Source organism: Pempheris klunzingeri, chromosome 21 (assembly GCF_042242105.1).
Source record: "Pempheris klunzingeri isolate RE-2024b chromosome 21, fPemKlu1.hap1, whole genome shotgun sequence".
NCBI lineage: Eukaryota > Metazoa > Chordata > Actinopteri > Acropomatiformes > Pempheridae > Pempheris > Pempheris klunzingeri.
The window spans coordinates 13,650,917-13,675,543 of NC_092032.1; the positions used below are offsets into that span (position 1 = coordinate 13,650,917).

At 41.3% G+C, this 24,627-nt stretch overlaps 1 protein-coding gene across 8 annotated transcripts in view; it reads right to left on the reverse strand.

Moving 5' to 3' along the window:
* Nucleotides 1-24,396, reverse strand: part of LOC139220731 (sickle tail protein homolog) — an 83,226-nt gene extending 58,830 nt beyond the window's left edge. For 7 of the 8 annotated variants that reach the window (XM_070852554.1, XM_070852553.1, XM_070852556.1 and 4 more), the window contains exon 1: nt 24,054-24,396. In XM_070852554.1, coding sequence (XP_070708655.1) covers nt 24,054-24,396 — 343 coding nt within the window. Of the gene's footprint in view, nt 1-4,611; nt 4,660-24,053 lie in introns of those variants that run through there. The other variant, XM_070852558.1, reaches the window with a different exon arrangement.
* Between the last annotated feature and the right edge of the window lie 231 nt (nt 24,397-24,627).

Consider the following 24,627-nt stretch of genomic DNA (forward strand, 5'->3'; position numbering starts at 1 on the left):
AGAGAGGTAATTATGAAATCATGCCACGATAATGACTCATTAGCAGGCGGTCAATTTGGTCGATAGAGAAAATAAAAAAAGCTAACATCTAAGGAAAAAGGGCAAGACACAGCAGGTTGTTAAATAGGATTTAGGACAGCAGTCTCATCCATATTTATTGGGATTAAGCCGCTTTAATTCTCAAATTCAGACTTTTCTTAATTAACAACACTTAATGGGGACAGAAAACCTCAAATGCTTTCTACACTTTCAAAGAGAAAGAATCGCGTAAGCAAATAAAGTTTTACAGGCCTGACACATACGGGCATTTGCAGATTAGTGGAGACATTGTGTTTCTTATATACCGTCCCTCCGACATCAACCTTGCCTCATAAGGTTATTCTTTATCATTCACTCTCATTCTGCCTCATGATGAATTTGCTCAGAGGGCACTGACGGACAAAAACGTACAACTCCTGTTTATGTGAACACAAAGCATGTCCGTCACGGGACAAAACCAGCCCTGGTATGTTCTTGTGTGTTGTGGGAGGCACCACGTCAAAACAAAGGCCTAAAAGAGTGGACGGATGGGAGCGGAGGAGGGATGTTTACACTGGGAGAGAAGACCTGGGGGGGTTAATAGCGACTGAAGAGTGTCAGAGCAGTGTCCGCTCGAGCCTCTCCTGCCTCCGTCTGAGCCTGTGGGTGGGGAACATTTGTCTTACCCCCAGTCCCCCACCCACCCTTGTCATTATTGCCACAGAGAGAGGAGATGGTCAAACAAATGACTTCACTGAATAGGTGGAGTCAATGAACTATGTGAAACTTATGAACATCAAGAGTGAGCAAAGAGGGAAGGAAAAGATTGAATAGTGTTTTTTGTGTCATCTAAGGAGGAAATTTTTACCAGAACGAAGACTTCCCGATTACAAAATACACTTTTATGACCGGATGTTTTACAGTTGTCCCCTGGTAGGTCCACCCACTTGTGAGTTAACTAAAAGTGACTTGCTCTCGCAGCGGGCCTACAAAAAAATCTAATTTCATGTCTTGGCGAATTTTCCATTAGCTCTACCCAACATCCGACGTTACGACAGGAAGCATGATTTTCCTCTGTGGATAATCCTCGTCATAGCAAAGCCTACAGCTAGTGAATGCTGAGGTCTAACATAAGCCTCTACCGTTGCCCAACACCACTGCAATAACAGACAAAGACAAAGACACATATTTGTATTATTACTGCTTTCTCTGTGTGCTCATTTTTAGAGCTCTACAAGACAGATATTTTTTGCATCCCAACATATTTCTTCTTGTTATTTTCTGCTTTGGAAAAGATGAAAAATAAGTGCGAGGAAGCTTAAACTAATGAAACATTATTAGTTGATCTACTAATCGCTGCCCTACTGAATCCTTTTCCGCTGATCTGACACATTTCTCTCTCTCAGTCATTAAAATGTTGACATTAGCTTCTGAAAGTAATTTTATTTGAATTCAAGAGGAATGCAAAAAGTCTATGTCTAGAATAGAAATGGCTTATTTTCTGCATCTCTAAGGGGTGGAAGGATAAGGTGTTACATACTGTACTTTTTTTTAATTTCATTGCAGAAATAAAAGGTTTTCAAAGAGTGCCTCCAACTGTTCCACAGAAAATGGTTTGGCTTAAAATGAGGTCAATTTACAACAGCTACAAGTCAATTAATGTGATAATGGTTTTGTCCGATTATACCTATGCAATCATCCCCACCTCTATTAGACTCAAGTTGTTTTGGCCATAAGCACAGCTTTTGGTCTAAGCTGCTGAACCGATAGAAAATCTTCCTAGAGGACGAGATCAGTTATTCGCAGCTAATTGAGAATATAATTTGCCTCTGGCAAAATCTTACAGCTTATTGAAGAAAAAAAGCACACCAGTGTTGGAAACTTGTCACGCAAAGCTGTGAAGTGACCCTCTGAAGGAAGTCAGGATTTATATAAAGCCTAAAACCAGGAAGTATTGTTTTGTCTTTGAAGGGTCAGTTTACCCAAATTACAAAAAGCCTTGAGCTTGAGGGATCATTGAAAGGATCTTGAAAATGGTAGTTTGACAAAGAAATTATTAAAAATTATTTATTATTAGATCCACTAACTGGAACTGGAGTTTTCAGATGTCACCACTGGAGTAACATTTTACAAAATGAACATCCCTTTCCAGACTCAATGTCCCCGTTGCTCTGAATAATCCTCACATTTCACTGATGACACATTTTCATCAGAACTTTCTTCAAAAAGAATATTAAATCAGCTGATAATTTGATATAAAATTAGTATTTTTGTGTAAACTGGCCAAATTGACCTTGAATATTAATTTAAGTCAAGAGTCTCTCCTTTTCTGTCTTTTTGCCTGTTTATCTCTTTATGTGCCTATATTTCACAAACGCAACCCAACAAGAACATGCACTTTGGGGAGCTTCATTCTGTGGGAATGTTTTATCATATCCATAACTCACTCTAACCACAAATAGGAGCTGAAATAAAAGCTCTGTAATGAGGTTTGATCAAAACCCTGAAACTCAATGAGACGTGGCACAAGTTGGCTCAGGGCCCAATGAAGGATGATAGTGCAGTCAGCTCGCAGTCGAAACACCTGGTCCCCACCTCCACCTCGGCCCCCCCTCCTACATCACCGCTGCTCGGCCACATGCCACTGGCCCAGGTGTGTTTCCACCGGGCTCAATGTCCCGTGGCAGCCATCAAACTCCACAGTCCCAGATTTGCAGATCAGCTAATGCATATGGCCGAGCTTAGTGCTTGATCTCCTGCTCAGGTCCAGACATGATCGGTTATGTCTGGATACTGACACAAGAAGGTAGTCCAGCCAGGTAATCAAGCGGTCAAGACGAAACCTTAATGTCTCATAATGGTATCAGACAAATGGAGGCATATGGTCAGGAGCTACTGTGTGCCTTTGCTTGTAAAAACACTGCGCCTCATATGCTAGCACTTAGACAAATAGCTTGGCTGAATGAAGTTGGCAGCCAAAGCACTGCCTTATAGTTAATAACAGTTTGCCCTGGTCTTGTGAGAAACTGACAACTTGCTATATCAGCAAAGCACAGAGAAAAACTTGTGAGAGACAGTCTAGCACTGTCAAAGTGCCGGAACGAGTGATGAAGGATGAGGTTCTGGGGCTCTGGAAGGGGTACAAGGGTGCAAGCTCATTTGTCTTTCTGACGAGGCAGTCCTCTCCGACCTGTTTACCTTCCCCCCCAGCAGGGGAACTGAAGTTGATATACTCATTGCTGAAAGAGACACAACAAATCACATCTATCACTGAACAGCTGACTGGTAAAAGGCAGGGTTATGGAAACTTATACTCCAGAATTAAATCCAAAACACTGCTGAAGCCAAAAAAAAAGGCTAATTGGTGGGCTGCTTCAGGATGTTACTTACTGTGTAACCAGTAAAAACACAAATAAATTTAAGTCATTTTTTGACTTTTTTATGGTGATGAAAAAAAAAAAAGAGATTTAAGGCAAGTTTGACATTAAATGAGATTCATATCAAACACTTACATGTGAATGGCTGTGAAATTAACTTTTTTTTAAAAATAATTTTTCCATTTGCCTGTGCCTGGGCGGCCAGCCTTTTCCAGATGTAAATCTACTTAACAGTGGAAAAAGTTAAAGCAATTCCAGGGGTATTGGAGAGCACCAGACAGGAAAATAGTCTCGTTAAGACAGTAAAATACTTAAAATGCTACTTTAATTGCAGTGGGGTGACAAACTAGTGAAATAGTAGTGACTAAAAACAGTATAGCTCTGATATAAAGAGATCACTATTTATGCCCTGCCAATGTGTGGCACAGTGCAGTGTCTTTGAAGTTGCAAACTGACATTGATGTTCACTTTGAGAGGAGGAATGCAGCATCTCCCTGGTGGGAAAATTTAACAATCCATTTGATCCAGAGAGCAAACAGCACCATACATGGCCAAATCTACAGTAAATCTAATCTACAGTCCGCTACTTTCAACTACAAATGTCATCTGTGAACTTGAAAGGGAGATTAAGAGGCATCGAAAAGATGAAGAAAAGTTTCCTGCGGTGGGAATCTGAGACGATTAATGAAACAGATAGTTTGCGTAAGGACTGTGTTTTGTGAAAGTGACCATGGTGTTTTCAAGTTCAGCCTCTCGTGGTCTGACCCTCACCGCTCATCTCCCCCATTAGCTTAATTAGACACAGCCACACACACATTAGATGGTCCCCTTTTTGCTTCACACACTGAATGGCTGGCTGCAGTTCAAGGCACCAGAAAGAAACAGCTATGCAAAACAAGCAGCCTTCGGAGCCAGGGGAAACCATCAGTAAACAGCACACACATTAAGAACACTACACTGAATACCATTCAAAAACCCTGTGGAATTCAAAATGACATTGCGTGCAGTAATAATAGCAAGCTGCTTCTCAAGTCATGCAAGAATGTTTGCCTTCGAATACTTCAGTTTGAGTCCACAGAGGGACAGAGAAGGAAATGGGTGTTGTATATGCTCACATGTATAGGACTGAGCATCTGTGCATTTTTAAGTTCACATCTGTGTGAGCGTGTGTGAGTGTGTGTGTGTGTGTGTGTCCGTTTGAGATGCAGCTACTCACCTTTCTTCTGTGGCTCTTTTGCAACAGAGTATATCCTGATACAAAAAACCCAAAGTCTTGGACACTAGCAGAGTGACACAAACTTACTAACACACTGTAGCCAACACTGTCGCAGTCCCAAACTTTTTGCTCTCTCCCGGCAGATCTGTACACCTCCCCTTGCTCCCCCTCCCTCCCTCTCTTTCTCTCTCTCTCTCTTACTTCAGCACTTCCTAGACTGCTGTTTATGCTCCAATCAGACCATCCAAGGAACTGCCGCTGCCCCTCCACCCCCCTCCTTTCCGTAAGCCAACAGCCATTGTTTAGTGGGGGCTTGTCGCATGCAGACGTCTGTGTGTGTGTGTTCCCTTCTGACTAAGAGCGAACCTCTTGCCACTACCCAAAGTCCAGCTCAGGAGAAGAAGAGTGAGGAAGGCACTACAAGCTGAAGATAGAGGATGGGAGCCAAGCTGGTAGGCTGAAGAAAAACAAGGAGAGGGCTTCCTGCTCGATTATTTTTTACTGGGACAGATACACTTTTCCAGGCATGAGGGAAAAGGGGGTAGCAGCCTTTGGTAAGGGTTGGGGGTGTGTCTGGAACTTTCTCTCCAAATCCAACAGCTTGTTGTTACAAACCGCAATGACGCTCGGCCTATCGTAGCCCCCAGAGAGCCTCAGGGCTCTGTCTCCAAACAAGGCGCCTTTCCCATAGTCTGCCAAAAGTTTTCACCACGTTACCTCAACCCCTTCTCCCAAAGCCCCAGCCTCTAATTCACTGTTTCACTAAGCCAGCCAAACACAGCCAGGCCAGCTCTTTCCAGGCTTTTGGGTGAAATAAAAAGGGTGGAGGTGTGAGGTGGGGGTGCAGGGAAGTAAAGGTGAAAGGTGACATGTGGGAGGAGACAGGTTGACAGGAGCTTTTCTTGGTGTTGTTAACAATTCCATCACCACATGATGGCAACACCTTGTGAGCTAAGACCAAACTGAAGACATTCATGTGGTAAACACATGTTTTACTTTAAAGATACAGCTTTTGGAAGTGCAAAAATATGTTCTCAATTGAAGTAAATTGGTGTGCGTTGCTAAAATATCTTCTGGAGTCAGAGAATAAGCTTTAAGGATAATTCTGGTTTATTACAGCCTCGGCCTTTTTAATTGTTTGGTGAGAACATTGTGACATTGCTATGACTACAGATACACAAATAGCCAGAAAATTAGACAAGTTCAAAACAGTTTAGCCAGATTATCTGAACCATTACATTTGGAGGTAAAACCAAAAATGAGAACGCCTCAAAAAGTCAGAAATAAGCTTTGAATGCACAAGGAAGCTGCACTCAGAATTATGGTACATTTGGTAGGTCAATGTTGAACTAATGGATGTTTTAAATGGACAGTTTGAGTAAAAATTTCACCATTTACCTTGTTTGTCTCTGGCTAAATTTGGCTAATCTGAAAATTTGTTAGAGGCACTACAGTGGTTTTGTATTACTCTTTCATAAAGTTGGCCGATTCAAGAGTTGAGAGATTAATAAGAGAATGGTTAAAAATTATGCAGTGGGCGCCAGGATATTCGGACTTTTACAATCAAATCAATAGACAAAAACACACAATCCTACATTTCCCATAATGCAACTTGATAGCATCTCTCATTAGACTCTCCATGCCTGTTAAACACCCATGTCTTTCAATTTCAGAGTGCTCCCTTCAGAGCCACAGAAGACGTTATACAAATGTTGTTATAGGCTGTACCGTACTCCTCACAATGAGTAAACCCAACTTAAGGTGAAAAATCAGTGTAGTGCACCTTTAAACCCTGTCTAAATGTCTGACTACTTAGATTTCTTGCCCTGTCTGACTTCTCTTTAGCGACACTGCTAATACATGCTAATGCTAATAAACTGGAGTCATCCTTAAGCTGACGCTACTTAAAAGCACCCTAACCACTCTCTTCTGGCTTCTAATCCACTCTGCTCATTCGTTTCGTCTTCTCTCCTTTCCTGTAACCTGTCCTTTCTTCTGCTCTGAATGCAATTCATTCAATCAGTCCGTCAAGCCACACGGGCAGATTGGGGTGCCTCCGTGCCAGGTTGGATCCAGGAAACATTCATCTTGTTGTTTAGTCTGGGCACCATGTGTTGGAGCAGGGAGGCCGCTCTCCTCCACAGACTTTCTTGTGCACACAAGCACAGAAAACCCCACATTGACAGACACGATCTGGACATTCACTACAGTGGTTCATTGTTTAGGGGGCTCAGATGCACAAAACCACGACACTTCAAAGCAGCAGTTGTCACAAAACAGCTCCAACATAAAAAGGGAAAATGCTGCGTCGCTCCCTCTGTGGCTCAGGTGTGTCAGTATGGAGGCTTTGTGCGTCGGCATCTATTTCTTATGCTGCTTTAATCACATAATAAAGAATGAGAAAGAAATGTTGACTCAGAGCAGAGTCGTTGTTGGAGCAGATAACAGGAAGCAGGTGCGATGAACTGTTCACAGCATAATATTAGTTGTGCGCACGTGTGACTGTATGTGCATGTGCTCGCATTTTGAACTCATGATGCCATATGAAAGAGGAGATGCTTTAACATCACTTTCTTCCTGCATGAACAGTATAAACAGAGCCCACTTTGCCTAATCCCTTAGTGCTAAATCCTTCCATTGCTGAAAAGAGGCCCAAACAAATGGAGAGGGGAAACAAAATAAATCAAAACATTAGGGATTTAACATTGAGGGAGCAGGTGAGGATTACACCTGAAGTGATTCAGTATGGAGCCTCCGCCTGTGCCAGTCTGTTATTGAGGAACCGATCCTGCACTCACCCAGTGAATGAGCCACCTGTGTGTCTTGGAAGAGGCTGAACTTGACTGCGCCTACATAATATGACTTGAGTTAAGAGAGCGAAATAACAGGCAGTTTGAGTAACACAAATGGCAGCAGATTCAGGAGAAGAGATTCAGTAGCATCATGGTCTCAAAGACTAAGGAAAAAATAATGTAACATTTTAAAAGACGGGAAAAAAATAGTACCAGGCACATATGTGAAATTCAGTAAAGATGAGTCATATACAAAAGGGGAATTGGATGAGTTATGATAACCTCTGTTAGTCGTTAGGCAGCTTGTCTCATGGCCGCTTTAATCTAGATGTTGCATTATTGATGGATACGCTGAATAACATGACATTTTAAGAGTTTTACTCATGTATTTATCAACAATAATAACAAATAAAGCATCCTTAAAATGTCCTAATCTACTTACATCTACATTATAGTGTGTTAAAGACCAGCTATTCAGTGTTTATATCCTGTCTATGAATGGTTAATCGAGGTGTTAAGATAATGTTACTAATGTTACTGAATTACAATAATGTTTTTATGTGCATTTGTGCTAGAGAATCATTTTCACTTCAATACACAGAACCTCACAGTCAGAGTCTTGCTGGCTAACATTAAGTTTTGGTTTGCAGGGCATCTTTCAACCAAACTGATACAGAGTGCAAAAAAAAAAAAAGAGGCACCAAAGGCCTTGGCTGCCATCCACCCAGATCCCACTCTAGCCCGTGGACCAAGCTGCCTTTTACATATATTTAGCCTCAAATCATCCAAAGCCCTCGTGAGCTGCTGCTCTCTATTTTAAAGCCAGTTTCATAATCTTCAACAGGGAGGCTGGAGAGTTTTGCCGACGGCAACAATGAAGCCACTGGTCGAGTACGATCTCTGAGTCAGCTTCAAATGCTCCAAAATTGCATGAAGAGAAATCTTGCTCAAGCTCTGAGTTAATGACTTTACTGGTTTTTAGAACTGTTTGGAGATGATGCTTTGATTATCCAAATAATGCACAACATTGTGTGTTATAATATGCATTTAACCCGTCATAAACCCATCTGAGCCTGCAGAGAAATTATAAGTCATGCTTATAACTTGATGTAGCAGCTTGGTGAATCTGCCTGTCATTATGGATTTCTGGAGAGGAGAAGTTAAACAGCTATTGATTAAATAAATTAATAACAGCCTTATGTAATGAGAATGTGAAGTGAGAGGTGTGAGATCAGATCCGGGTTGGAGAACTGAATTTGGCACTATGAGGCCAGTGTGACTGTCCTGTTGCCCGCTGCAACAGTGACAGAAAGGAACAATGAGACATAACTCACCCAGAGAACACAACACAGAAGGTTATAGGGGCCATATGACTGTGTTTCTGTCTGTCTGCCTGCCTGTCTGATTGTTGGCCTCTCTGTCTCAGGGTGGGCACACGCTCATGCCTGAATACAAGCGGCAGCATCCATGAAGATGTGGTTTGACAGATTACATCCTACAGAGAATGCAAGTGTAACATTCTGTGGGGTAGATTGGTTAGTGCCGATCAGTCTTCAAAAAACATAAAGCAAAGAACACAACGGCCAAGTCTGGGCCAACAAAGGTATCAGAGATGAACGAAGCAGAGCATGAGTGCCAACCTCAGTGCCAGCAAGGCTGTAGGCACCGCATAGTTTGAAAAGATTGCTTGTGATCTGAAGATCACAAGGTCTGAATCTCAGTCTGAGCAGAAATACCTTAGTAAAAAAAAAAAATGTTCTAAGGTAAAACACAAAAGTGCTAAGAATACTGTCAGGATGCCCTGGAGTAAACCTGTCAGTTATCACAAGAATGAAATTACAGACGGAACAAAAGGCCACATAATGCAGAAAAAATGCCTTCACAGTGCATTGCCTCTAACCAACACAACGCGCCATTTCCTAGAATTATCTTTACTTTTCACAACCTGGAATTCAAAATATCACACGATGGGAACAATAAAATCAATTCTTCATGTTAAAGGACTTGTAACTAAAAAAAACTGACATGGCAATTTTTTTAATCTGACATCTCAAGCAGTCACTTAAATACAATACACACAATCATTCATGCACACATACTTGCACTTGTCATTAAGAAATATTTCTTTTATTAACACGTATCAAATATTTCATAGTGTGAAAAAAGATGGTAGTAGATCCCACTGTCAGTCAATGCACCTCTGCAGTTTTGTTTATGGTTTGCACTAATACCCCCAACATAAAACCGTGAGCATTTTTTCTTTGCAAGCAAGTTCAGAAAAACCTGCTGTAGATTACTAGTCCAGAGAAAATTGTGAAGATAAATGTGTGACTGATGGAGAGTGTCAAACATCTACCGATGCAAAGAGTCACAAAATATTTCTTCTCGCTACTGCATGATTTTATTGGCACCACACTTGATATCACATAATCTCTGACTGCAGTGTTTCAAAGGCTTTGCTGTGGTGCAATTTTTGGATAACTGCGATTATGAGATCTAAAATAATACTAGACCAGTAAGGTCAAAGTATTAACAGATGCAGAACTGGAACAAATGGATTGTTTTTGAAACAGTTCATCTTTTTTGTAAGAACACCGAAGCCTTAAATCCACAAGACTGTTACCTCTAACAGCTGGGTCCTGATTTTGTTATGAACACAGACATGCCCTCTGTACACTTTGGTATTCAAGCCTTTCATGCAACTCTGTGTTTAAAGATTACAGTGCTTTGTAGGTTCACCTGTCAATAACCCCTCGACAGTGAGTGTGTGTGAAATGGTTGACAATGATGGTGTGTCACCAGCTGATTTAGGCAGTGAACCAGCCAGGTCAGGCTCCGCCTCTCTCCCACCTGGTCCCACATCTGTCCATCACTCCATCTTTATCTCTGCCTCTCATACTCCCCCTCTATTATGTAACACTTTTAAATTAGTGCAAGTGCCGCCCAGCAAACAATAACTGTAAATACAAAATGTTTTTTGTTGTCATAGAAATGTGGTTTCTAATCAGGTTTATAGAGTCATACAAAGCATTTAGCTTAATTGTGTTTGGCCCATAAGTGCACTTTGGTGCACTTCTGGTGCAAAATAAGAATTATTGGTCTTAATATAATGCATTTAGAATGGCCAAGAATAATGAGGCTAAAATATTTATCAGATGTTTTATGTAATAAAAGAAAAATGAACAAATATGCTTTCCCCATAAGCAAGGTTTTATAGCGAGCTGCAGTGCTGCATCTATTTTTCCAAAATATTTATTATGCAAAACATTTAGAGATAAAGCAGCCCTAAAGATATTAGTCATTCGCCTATCGATAAAAGGGCCCTTTATTGCTACTCTGGATAATGAATGAATAATTGATGATTGCTAGTTGCACATTGCATCAACTGCCAGCTGTCACAATGTGAACTGTGGGACTCAATCAGTAACTTAGCATACCCTTCTTGACTTCCCATTGATATGAGAGACGCTCCCCGTTTGCCTGTCAAAGGATTTCAGGGGATCACACAACAACAAACAAATGTGCTATGAAATATGCAATGCTGAGAAACATTTGGTCCCGATCACAATTAAAATTCTGAATCTGAGCTCGCAGAGTGCCAGAGGAGTGAGTACAAACAGAAATGAGTTTGACTTGCTTTCTTATTACAACTACAGCATCTCTGTGGCTCCATATGGCCACACTGTGAAGCCATCTATACATCTAGATTACATATGCAAAATTACATAAATTCACATTCATTGGAGTCCTGCTGCCTGTGATTTCACTTCCATCTCTTATATTTAATTATCAGAATGATTCATGGCCAAATTACATCTTCTAATTAATTGCCATTATAACTTCCAGCAACATTTAGATAAATCTACTTGACTCATTCAGAAGTGCATCTACCGATAAGCGGGGAAATGTGAATGAAGTTGAAAAATACAAAACAATGTTGTCATACGAGTAAAACTGAATTTCTTGTTTGTCAAGTGTTGCAGGTAAATGTAAAATTCATTATATTCTGGTTTCTTATGAATTAATGAGTATTTTCTGAGTCTCTTGTAATTAGAGACAGGAGAGGAAGTTAGAGAGAAAAGGTTTTATAGCCTTGGAGATGAATAAACTCGGCCAGGATGGGGTGCTGATACGTTCAGGATGCTCCAGCAGGGTTTAGACAGACAGTCTGCAGGGAGCTGCACAGGTCAGTGTCACCGACAAAGTCCCCAGCAGCCCAGCATCTGTATTCTGAAAACAACCGGCCTGCGGCAAAAAACGCACATCCGCACAGTGCAACCATCACCACCCAGGAACATCCAGGCATTATCCGTCCTGATATTACACACCTGTGCGTTTGGTGATATATTTGTGAACTCGGTGGGACCGAGATGAAACATATCACATTGGAGCACTACAAAGCTTTCTTTCCATGTAAAAGACACACACTGCCCTGTTCCCAAAATGATCATATTTGATTTCTATCCTTGTTTTACCGACTGTTGTACAACGCCTGAATGGGTCCTGCCTGTTCTGCCTTACATTGTCCTTTTCTCCCCTGTCACTCTGGTCATAAGAAACAAGGAATGTTAGATAAGACTTTCTGATGTCTATCACAACCTATCTACATTCTTCTAGGGGGCAAAACTATTGGTTGGGAAGGATCATGACAAATGGTTATTTGGCTGAGTGTAATTCAAGGAGACAATTGCAGCCGAGACGCAGACTCTGCACAGACTCTGGATGCAAAGAATTGACTTTTGCACAGTCCAAATAATCTGATTTAAAATGTATTTCCTTTGTTTCTCTCAGAGCAGTAACAAAAGTATAGTAATAAAGGGATTAAATCTTTTTATCCTGTCACTCTGTTGAATGGTCTATTAAATTTGCTCCTATCCAGCTTCCACTGCTCCGAACATGATAACATATTCACCCTTTTTGATTTAATTCTTGTGATGAATTGGAATAAGCGTGGCGGGACTGGAGATAAAACTCAAACACAAAATGGTGAGTTTGGAGAAATTTACTGTCACAAGATTCTCACATGCATCCCAGTTTTCTGTGAAGTATTAAACCTCCAGCTGTTAACATCAGTTTAGCAGAAATCCCCCCCCCCCCATTCTCTCCCCGCAACTCTCGCTAAAATGCTGCGTCAGTCTCATGATCGCTTTAGCCGTCTAGCTGGAAAGCATGCATGTCTTAGCAATGACTTCATCACACAGTCAAACTGTATTATTCCCCTTTTGAAAAATCCCCAGATTTAAGAGAGGGTGGGGGAGGAGTGCATTTGATCCCTGATTCAATGTTTCTAGTGTTTAATACTGTAAGAATGTACCAAAGATGCTCACAGGCACAGGGCGACTGTCAAACCCATCACAGTGCTTCATATTTAGGGGAAAAGAAACTTGGCAAAAAAGTAAAGTTTTTAGTCACAGCCTAATTGAACAAGCTGCGCTAGCAGGGATAAAATGAATAAACGTCAAATCAAACTCTTTGACAAAACCGCATGGGAGGCATAAACCTACATGGAGGACTGAAACTCTAGTGTGGGCATAATGAATAAAGTTCAACCTGAAATCCTATTAGCTGTACAGCTGGGGGCGCTACATGCCAGGAGCTATTGGATTCTCCAATACAGAGTAGAGGAAACTCACCAGACTTTTGCTGATGTCAAAGACTCAAGTGTTTGGGAGGTGTAATTATGCAAGGTGGTAGGAAACCTGCTCAGTATCAAAAGCTAAAGATGAGGGACTCCATATGTGGCCAGGAGGTCTGTTTTATTTCTAGTTACAGTAAGTACACAGTGCAGCACAGCAGGAGTAAATCTTACTCTACAAAAGAGAAGTAAGACTGCAAAGTTAGGGACATAATTGAGGATAAAACCATGATATCTGTATCATGAATTGAATTTGTCCCCTTAATTTTCTTCCATTGACAGAACACACGCAGCCAGAAAAGTATAACTCAGTGCACAAGGGTCACAGTGATCTTAATGGCTTTAGAGCAGGGCGAGGGCGTCCTCTCTATCTGACAGTCATTATGTTAACTATGACAGGCTGAGACCCTGCTGGGCGCATGACAATTACGGGCAAATGAGGTACATTTAAAATTGACTCAATTATTCCTGGTTTAGCCACAGTTAGGCTGCACACACGGTTATTAACCGGTAGGATGCTGCAGCATCTGATTTCCCTGTGCCCTTTAGGAACAAGCACTCGGTGCACTGTGCTGCTTCGCTGTTGTGTTAGAGCAGCATGATATATACCCTAAATCTCTATCTCCGTAATTAATTTGTAATGAATGTGATTACTTTGGCTTCCGGCCCTTGTTGGGGCTGGGATAAGCATAGATCACTCTCACTGCAGACGAATGGTAATCAAACTGTATTTCTGTTCTATTAGATTTGTATTTCATTTCATTTTATTGAATATTCTAAATATCATTTTATTCTACTTTAACATATTTTTTTATTGTTTAAATGAATGTCATTCTTTTTCTATCTCATGTGAAGCACTTTGACTTGCCCCCGAGTTTCAAAAGTGCTAAATAAATTAAGCTGCCTGGCCTTAATAAAGTCCAACACACCATTCATACACTGGCAATGAATTGTCTTTTGGACTTGTTTGTAATGAATACTCTGTTCGTGACGCTCACTATTGAAGGCCTGAAGCATGGCTCATAAATTTAGAGATTCCCACAAAAATAAAACTCTCATGACTCCTGGCATCCATTTCTAAAAGCAAAACCCCGCACCAGCTACTGAGTCTGTGGAGAAACTGGAACAGTTTGCCTTTGCAAATAAAAGCAGTCTAGATTTTTGGGTGAGCAAACACTGACAGAGTTGACATATTTCTCCAACAGAGGGGAATGCCTGAGTTATCAGTTTCATATTTAGACAGACACTGAAAAAAAAGGGGGGGTGGGAGGGGGGGTTTCACAGCAACAGTTGCCTGGAGTGAATCTAATTTATGAGTCTCATCGTACAAACCTAAAGATGCAGCCCTTTGCCAAAAGAGAAACTCATTCAATGCTGCTTGAGCTATTATTCAGTATCCTTGCATTGCACCAGGAACGGTAGCCATAGGGCTCATGTGAAAAGCTTACTTGCTGCTGGGAAATGGATGCTGTCAGAGGGGTCGATAAAAACCTCCTTAACAACCTCACAGGTAACTACAGCTGTGGGTAAACACACTTTTTTCATTTCACATTCCACATTTGCACCTTGATTAAATACACGTTGATACCTGTGCTTGTTTGGTGAGCGTACTGTGCTCTCAGTACCGCAATTGACACACACAGGCGCAGATGAACTGAGACCAAGAAATGCCACTGACGCGGCCAAAAAAAAGACAAAAAAGAAATATACAAAAGCAAAGCAGGGACAAGCGCTGTCTGGCATTTTCTTCTCCTCCTGCAATTTTTTAATTTCTCTTCTTCATCCGTCAGCCTTTCTCGCCCCCTCCCAGGACAGAGAGAGAGAGAAAAAGAGAACTATACATCAGTGAGATTTAATGCAGCCTCATCCTGCTCAGCACTCGTATCACATGGTGTACATCATCAATAATCTTTACGAGCCAGCGCCTTGGCTAAAACACGAGGGTAATGTGTTGCTCCTGTTGGAACCACAAACTCGCATCCAGGCATCTTGGAACTTACTTTCAGTCTTTTTTTCTGCATGTAATTGCATCACAACATTAAAAAAGGCTGTTGAGAATTTAATAAGCTTCTCTGGCTGAAAAGTGATATTCAAGCACAGGATGCTGGTGTATAGATCCATTCCTCGCAGACAGAATACGGCTTGGCAGCATAATTTTTGACACATATTGACAACAAAATCATAAATGTTCTCCATAGTCTTATAACTGGATCATAGATGAAGATTTGCAGTTTTGTGAGAAATGGAAGTTTCCTTTTACCCCTGTCATTTGCTGAGCTGTGTAACTGTCACAACATATTCTGTATGAGCACAGTGTTGTCAGTTTCGTTGACTTGGTTGTGTTGGGAACTGGGACAGACAAGGGCAGTTTTGAGGCACTAAAAGCTGCTGTTGCAGTAGAAGACAACTGGGTAAAGCCAAGAGGAAAATCCAAAATGCTACTTAAGACATGAATGCGGCATCTATTTTTGAAAATGCATAACTAGCATTTACTGAGCAGAAAGTTAAGACATTCTATTCCAAAGTGGATATGATATATGACATATCCATTTCCCTTTACAAACTTCAGGGATCAACCAAGAGGCAAACACACAGAGGGCCCTTTCAATCCTCAACAACAAATAGAGACATGACTGTTTTGTGTTGATTCCAGTTCCTTTTCCTGACCATAAACCACAACTATGCTTTCAAGAAATGCCCTTAAAAGCTCAATTTTCTGCCCTGTTGGAGAACTCAAAACTCTGATAGTGCTTCAACGGAGCATCACTGTAGCTCTCATTTGGGACGTGACCTTAACAAAAAAGGGTATTTCAACAGAGGAAAAGTCAGTCGTATTCTACATTTTTCAAACAGACTACACAATGATCACAGGAAAACCCAATGAAACATCGTAAACAAAGAATGTGGTTTAACTAAAATCCCCGGACATATTTGTGGGGTAGTGATTGATTTCTCTTTTCATTGTTATCTTGTGATCTCACTTATGTGTGAACTTGGCCACGTAGTGTCGGCTAAAGGTAAAAAGGGCACAAGTTCTTCTAAACCAATGTCACAGCTTCACTTTTCTTTCTGTCATGGCTTGAGGTAATGATAACGCACTCGCAGTCTCTAAGAAAGTGACAACACAAAGAAGGAAAATCAGTTCCATGATGGAATGACAAATTTTCTATTCTGGTTTAGACCCAGAAATTAAAGGAAATAAATGGCAGCATTGATGGAATGCAAAAGCAGTGTGGTCATTTCAGTAACGTGAAGCTTTGTTATGGATGCCAAGAATTTAGAAATCATCGTACTGTCACATCACACCTTGCACTTTGTCATATCATTAGGACATGTGATGTGGATTAAGACAAGGTTGAATGCAGGATAAACACAGAGTGTGCAGCCGGCGGTAGCTTCCCCACGGTGGATCACGACATACTGTACTTTGACACAATTAGTCTGCTATTATTCTCACTTTCAACATTTTATTCAAACGTAACACAATGCTTTATTCAAAGGAACAGATTGAGACAAACACTTCACTTTTAGGCCAAGAGTTGAGGAGATCAAGATCACTCATGTCTGTACGTTAAGTATGGCGCTGGAGCCAGGAGGAAATTAGCTTAGCTTAGCATACACACTAGAGAGAGGGGACATCAGCAAGCCTGGCCCCATCAATAGTTCAAAAATCTGTCAGCCAAACCTCGAAAGCTCTTGTTGGTTCTTGTTTTTTACGTAGATTAATGAAAGAGTAAAACCAAAAACTTGTGCACACATTAAACACACAAGATACAAGGTGTTAATTACTGAGCTTTTGAACATTGGACCAGGTTTCTCTTTGCTGCCCACCTTTATGCTACCTGAGGCTAATCGTCTCTTGGCCTTCGCAGAGGCCTTTTGCTGTAAAGGCGACTGTTGATGTGTTGCTGCAGGTTGCTAATGTTTAGCCCGGTTGTTGGGTAGATCGAGTTTGCATGCAAATTACAAGTGAAAATGGAATTAAAGAACAGATAGAACACATGACACTATTTACACATGTACTAATTATAAATATGTGATTAAAATATGGTGAAGCTTTTTTAAGCTGAGCTAGGGTATTGCATTAACTATAGTTAATGCATATGAAGTAATAACAGGCTACTTTCATGTTGTCCTGGCAGAGAAGAAGAAAAGGGAAGAGAAAGTGAAAAGACAAAGCAACAGGTTAGTTTGTGCATCAGTGAATTAGTCCACATGTTCATTTTATTTATTATTTATGATAATATACTGTATCTAATTACACAAGGTGATTTGGGGACCTAGGTGAGGAAGTGTTAAGGGAAAACTGCTTTTAATGCTGGCACACTAAACACTCATGGTGTTACTTTGTAAATATTACAACATATTAAACAGTAATAGCAATGTGGTAGGACTTAGTTTTATAGTACATATAGTTTTGAAGGGACATATTTTCACCTCTGATATAGGGAGGGTTTTTCAATTAGTATCCTGGGCCTTAGTTTGGTCGTCACCTTAAAGCCACTAAGACAAAGTTACAATACATACTAGTAAAACCATGAGTTGTTTTTATGTTTTGATGGTTTGTGTTTAGTTTGTGCGTGTACACATTAAACATATAAGATAAAATGAGCTTTAAGGTGTTGGCAGACGTCTTTTCCACCTGGTTCCAGTCTTTCTGCTCGCTATGCCAATCAACTCCTTGGCTTCAGCTAGAACTCAATTCTGTTAGAACATCTTTTCTGATCTGTATGTTACACGGACACAAAATTACTTAAATGGCCTCAACCAAATATCTTTCTCACAGATGATCACAGATGCGTACCGCCAACAACACTAAATATTAATGTAATATTAATAAAACGTATTAATGGAAAATCTATTCCCCTGACGTGAAAGAAATAAACAGCAGGAATTCAATTTGTATCATCTGAACTATGGAGAAACAAGTGTGAATGTTTAGTGTATTTAGTTTGTGCAGACAGCAATTTATGTGCATTTTCACTTATGCCCACATCAAACATACAGGGGAACAGATACAAACACACACGTGTGCGCGCACACACACACACACACACACACACACACACACACACACACACACACACACATCACGTTTGTCTGGAGGTCTAAAGGGCCTGAGAAGGGAGGTGGAGACATATTGATTTCTCTGTCAACTCTTTGAGAAAAAAAACCCTCAGGGAGATCTTGCATCCACTTGCACCCCTTACTGGGCTGAATTAACCACATTTAAGCTTCGGGGTAGAACACACACACGCATTACATTAAATTGAAAAAACAATCTAGTAGTTCGATGTCTGGTTTGAAGGAATTTCATGCCACATTTGCAGTATTAGCTTTGAAGACTTTTCTGTGTAATCAAGCCAAACTAACAGGCCACACTGGAAAGTAAACATGCAAAAGATGTAGACATGGTAATCAGTTTGACTTCAACAAGTGAAAACCTAGGGACTTGGAGTCAGGGTGGGCATTAAAGAGATTAAGGCCTTTGTTTTATCCTTAATCTGACATGCAGAGAAAGCCAATCCTTTCTGCTGTCTCTGCTGTTTCTCTCCACACAGCCTCAGGAATCAGGAAGAAGCAACATTGCCCCAAGCTACGCCCCCCAAAGAAAAACACACAACAGACCCAACTGGGGGACTTACAACACACACTCATGAGTAGTCACATAAGCAAAGCTCTTTCTTCTTGCTCAGTGGCCCAATTATTGTCTGTTTCTGTTGGAGGATGAGTCACATCAACTCATTTTCTGAACACAGACCCCAGGTCCATGAGCGCACCATTAACTCACCTACTCCCATGCTTTTGATGACTCACTGGACTTCTCTCCAGTCATCGGGTACTTATTGACAAGAAAAGACAAAGGTGAGTTGTCTCCCACAGCTGAGAAAACATCAAGGCATTCTCACTTCCTCCCCTGTGACATTTGTTGGAAAAGTTCTTTAAAAACTTTTTAAGAGTCTCTAATTGACTTTAGTCAATACAAGAAAAAAATCATTGCTAAAACCATAACAAAGACAAATACGGAGGAAGTAGGAGAAACTGACGTAAATGGATTATAAATACTGTCGCCTCTTACTCATGTTCTTATATTTCAAAACTTGCACTCTCTTGCAGGAATGTGTGAAGGATTTAATGTTTTTATCATAAGCAAAGAAACAAGACAGCCAGACATGATGGTAAGGGAAAACATATGATTATAAATCCATACAGTGAAAGTTTGTGATTGCTTAAAATCACCCCATATTTAGGGACTTAAATTTGTCAGATAATCACAAAAAGGAAAGCCTGCATAGTACAAAGGAGCTCACTCTCAAACTCCCTTTTGGCAGAGTGAAAAGCGTTTTGAAGACACTGCACAGTGTGTCAGAAACTTGTAAATGATCCAATTCTGTAACAGATATGTACATAAAAAGGTAATTAAAATGGGTTTCTGAGGAATCAGAACTACACATCCGTTTTAGTGGGCTAAATGATGTGGAGGGAGAGTATTTTGTAATCTTAATAACTCTTCCGGTCTGCCTGATAGTCGTCAAAGAAAAAAAACCCCAGAGAGACAACTGGGGGTTTAAAGAGTCACAAGAGCCTGCAATTAATGTAATCCCTACTCTTGGCTCCAGTGTCAAAGAAATGGGTGATCACATCCCAATCCTCAAACTCATTCCCATTACACTAAGCTGTCTTTTCAACTTTTTTCTCCAAAAGGAAGTAAGACAGCATCTGTGAAAAAGTCTGTCATAGATACACACCTCTCAGAGTGTTTGAGGAAAGCCGGCACACTGCACTATACAGTGAGCATGTAAAAGCATGTTACACTTCTCTTGCCAATGAGTCACATCCATATGCTGTAAACCATGTTGTCAAGTACATATGTACATTAATGCCCTTGGAGCAACGTCTTGCAACGTCTTAATAACCTATGACACTTGAAAACAGGCTGAAACAACTTCCAACATATTGTACTGATGTGGTAACAAATCTTGCAAAACCATATCAGACAAGAAACAACACAAAACGTGTCTGGATGAGTGCAAAAAAATGCAGACAAAGCTTATGAGCACTGCCCTAATCACACACCGTTCTCTGTTTCTTTTATTGACTCACCTTTTCAATCACGAGAAGGTGAGGTCATCCGAAAATCTGAGCTGTGACTATATCTCAAGTGCATCTTGAAAGCAAATCCTTGCAGGATGGGGCATGGGTTCAAATGAGCCACATGGTTACACAGGAGATGAAACACTCTCAAGTTGATCTAGACACAAAGAGGGGAAGGAGTCTGGAACATTTGGAGATAGCAAAGACTGATAGGAGAGCAAAAAGGAGGTTAAATCCTAGACCTTTCCAGATGTTTGCAGCAATTGTTTAGCCTTTCTCATTTAGTTTGCGCTGATGAGTACATCTAGCTTTATATAATGGCAAGCAAAAATAAAAGCGCTGAAGTTTGAGTACGTGCATTTTTAGAGAAAAATAACACATTTTTATTCTTACAGCTGAAATATTTGAAATGATGAGTAACAAAACACACCATTCATTTGATACGCTCAGTGGTATTGCAGATACTACTGGGTCTGGTATGACCAGTAGCTTGTGGAGGCTAATGTTAGCTATAATATAACATATAATAATATTATGGTAATAGTGTAATATTACAATGAGTTCACTAACTACTACAAAACATACAATCTCACTTTAAACAACTATAGAGCACGGGAATTATACTATATAGGTTACTTTAATTGACCAATATACTTCTTTTCAGAAAGGACACTGATTTGAACAAACGTTTGTGGAAAATGAGTTGACACAGCCCTAACTTCAACCTCATGTAACAAGTTTGGAAAGAATTTTGCGAACCGTGCCTTATCAGAGAACATCGATGCCTGATCCTACTAATGCTCTTGTTGCTGAAAGGGAACAAATCCCTGCTACCAGGCTTCCCATCTTGTTGAAAGATCTTCGAAGGGTGGAGGCTGTTTTTGGTTTTGTAATGAGATGTTCAAAAATCACACATGTTCAATGTTTTTTTGAGTGTATATAATAATAAATAAATAAAGACGCGTGTCAAGGATGAGAGGCGCCTCAAGAAATAAGCCGGAATGTTGCTGAACAGTGGTTTGATGCAATGTCATACAGTATCAAAAGAAAGCTGAACTTGAACCTATACTTGAGACTCGCATTATACCCTCTCTGGACAGAAAAAATGTCAAACGGATTTTGCTTTCGGTGGAGGCTGCCACTTTCAGACTGAAATTGGGCCCTTTGGCGAACAGCAGCCAGCTCTGAAGCTTTCACACAGTGGAAATGTCACCTGTCACAGGCACTTATCGTCTGCCAGTGCAGTGTACATCAGCTCTGTCTGACCCTGTGGGCTTGTGCTTTAGCTGCCGTCATGCCCCGTAACTGGCATTAACTGGGGAGATGGAGAGCTGGCATAGTCTGAACCCCCCACATTAACTAGCCTTGTTTGTATACAAGCCATAAGTGGATAGGGAATATGATGAGCTGCCCATTAGCCTGCAGTGAAAGGGTATTTAATTGTGCTGGCCTATTTAAAATCCAAATACTTAAGCAGCACATGGCTCCATGTAGTCCATAGCAGCTCCCCAAAGTGAAGACCTGGCATGTAAAAATAAAGTGTTATATATCAAAGGGCTGTGGAACCAGTCTACTATAAAGCTAGTTTTTAGAGAGACCAGACTGTTGGAGCACTGCCTTTTCAATGTAGAACTTCAAAGTTACTGTCCATAACAAGAAATGTAGTTCTCGCTGTCTCCAAACTCACACTTGAAAACGCACACTAGGACAAAAGTGAAATGCAGAGAATGCACAGTTCGTTTATTCTTTTTGATGGTCTTTTGTGAGTTTATGCGTATGTAGGTGTGGGCGGGCGGTGACATATTTCAATAACTGATTCAACTGCTGTCAAAACACAACAGGAAAAAATGGAATAAAAAAAGGAATGTAGAGAAGAAAGACGCAGAGAGAAACAAAAGTGGAGAGGGTGTTAGAGAGCAGAAAGACAAAGACGCACAAGAATGGAAAAGCGATGAGCGAGGGAGGACATGAGAAAAGAACACAAAAGACGAAAGACGTAGACTGTAAAAAGAGGGGTTGGAACCTTTCCGTGTCTTCAGATGGAAACGAAGGTTTTTAGGTAAAATTTCAGATTCTTTTTTAAAGGAAATTCACTTAAAGGACATTCAGAACATTAATTTAACAACTATTTGCAATGTAAAGAGGAGTAATGGTGACCTGAGCAAAGAATGAAGTCACACTCGTGTGTGTCTACATGTGGGTAGTAATCCAAGCTTCTCTGTCGTTTGTTTTGCTCGTCAGGATGGCAATGAGCATGTGAGTCCGTGAATTGTTCAGTGAGCAAACCCCTGGCAGAGCAAAATAGACCAGAAAAAAGAATCAGAGCCGCTGCCCAGTGACAGCCTCCATTAAGCTACTGAGCTAACACAGTAGCACAAAAGCTAAGCGAGATTATCAGTCAGCAGTTGTGTACAGAACAAATAAGATCTGGCTGGCATCTGTTTTGGGCCGAGATGCCGAGACCTCATATAGAGAACCTTTAACTATATCAGTGTTCTTTCAACCTGCATTTAGGACCAAGTGAACTGAAGGTACACTGACCCTAAACCTTGAGAAGTGAATCAGCGCTGCAGAGAGGCCATTTATTTGTGTAAAGAAGAGACTGGAAGAACATCTGTTTTCCCGTACAAACCTGCCCCCTTATAACCCAAAACCTGTCTTTACTGCAGGGAGGGATTCTCACACAGACACAGCTCAAGACCTGTTGATTTCCCAGCATGCCCTGCTCACATTCCTGACCTCCTTCTGTCATTCACTTGACTTACCCTTGTTGCCTGCGTCTACATATTTAAAGCCCCTTTACACCTCCCAATTTCTGTCTTTGAGTACAAGTTCAACAGTCAAGTGTGATTCAGGAGTGACTGACAGTAAACATTTCAACAGATGGAAAAAAAATGTCTTGTCAGTCAACAGCTGCTAACAGTGGATGCACAAAGTCTACAAAGTCATCCTCTGAACAATCTTGGTTAACTTGGCTTTGAGAGTGTGAGATGACTGCGACTTGACAAAATCTTGAAAGCTGGCGCCCTGCAGAGTTGGGAAGCTAGTGAGAAGGCCAAATGGGAATGATAAGACCACTTTCCTCAACCTCTTGGCCCCCATTTCTTAATCTGCACCCCACAGAGAGTGAGTCAGTGGGGTAGTGACAGAGATCCTGTGAACATTTATTTCTCTATCCTGCATCATGTAGGGCAATAGCACTGCATTGAAAAAACGAAGCTTCATCATTCATTCCAATGAGGCCAATGAATGGCTCAGCAGGGTTATGGACCCACAAGGCAAGGAGGAAAAGGTTGGTCCAGCAAAAAAGGTGAACCAGGTTTTGTCATCAGACATGATACTATTTTGGCCAATCAGCGCAAGTGTGCATTCCTGATAGAATATCTTGAAAAACGAGCAAAGAAATTCATCTGTTTATCTTGTATTGTCAGGGTGAAAAAAAATGATGATACCGACAGTGAGTGACAGTGATACCATTCACAGCTGTACAATCCTGCCACATAGCATAACAAATGTTTTTGTGCTCGATAAACCTCAAAATGTGTGGATGTATTACCCAAACAGGACACGAGCATCCCATCCTTTGCTACAGGGAAGGAAGGCGATCCTACATAACCCAGGAATACCTAATCCATATAGTACACAACACAATTAACTAGCATGGCAGGAGACACACAGCAAGCAGAACAAGCCTAACCCCCTGCATGCTGAACTGACCAACAAATGATGACAGATTAGTGAGGGAGGACAAACCAGATCACACTCCCAAGTTTAGGCAAAAATGGCAGCTGATTTACATCTGAACTTTGGAATCTGTTCATGGATTGAAAATAAAGTTTCTGATGTGAACAGATTGCACATAAATAAAGCAGAAGAAATCAAGTTGGCATTTAGATAATTGAGTTTGCTTCATCACTTACTGTGCAGAGAGCCTTGCTGCTGACTTGAGGCTTTAGGTGGGCTGATCCTGCTCTTGGGAGGGACCATCTCCATATTTTGGCCCTTCTCACCTGGACTCTGGCTGGGAGCCTGAGTCTCACTCTGGGTCTCGCTCTGTTCTTTGTTCTGTGGCACAGTGGCCGTTAAAGACTTCTGTCTGCTCAGGATAGCATCACTACCTGCCCTCATCAGCTTTTCCCCCACGGTCAGCACCCGGGCTCGACCGGCTCCAGCGGCCGTGCCAGGGCATTCCTTCCTGGGGGAGGGCAGCTTGGATCCGGCCACTAATGAGGGGGGCCGGGCCAGCCTAGAGGCTTTGGACATCCTTCAGGTCAGCGGATCAGTAAAGCTCCTCAGTCTTTCTCAGCCAGTGTGACTGCAGCTGTGTCCCATGGGCAATCCAGGGTTTCTCAGCCCTCAGCGAGTGTGACTCTATGACTTTCTGCTCCAGCGTGTTGTGACGAGTGCAGGTAGGCTGAGAGGGCCAGGGGGAGGGAGGGAGGGAGGGAGGGAGGGCACTTTTGGGAAGCCCGGTGGAAGGCAAGCTGAGGGTGA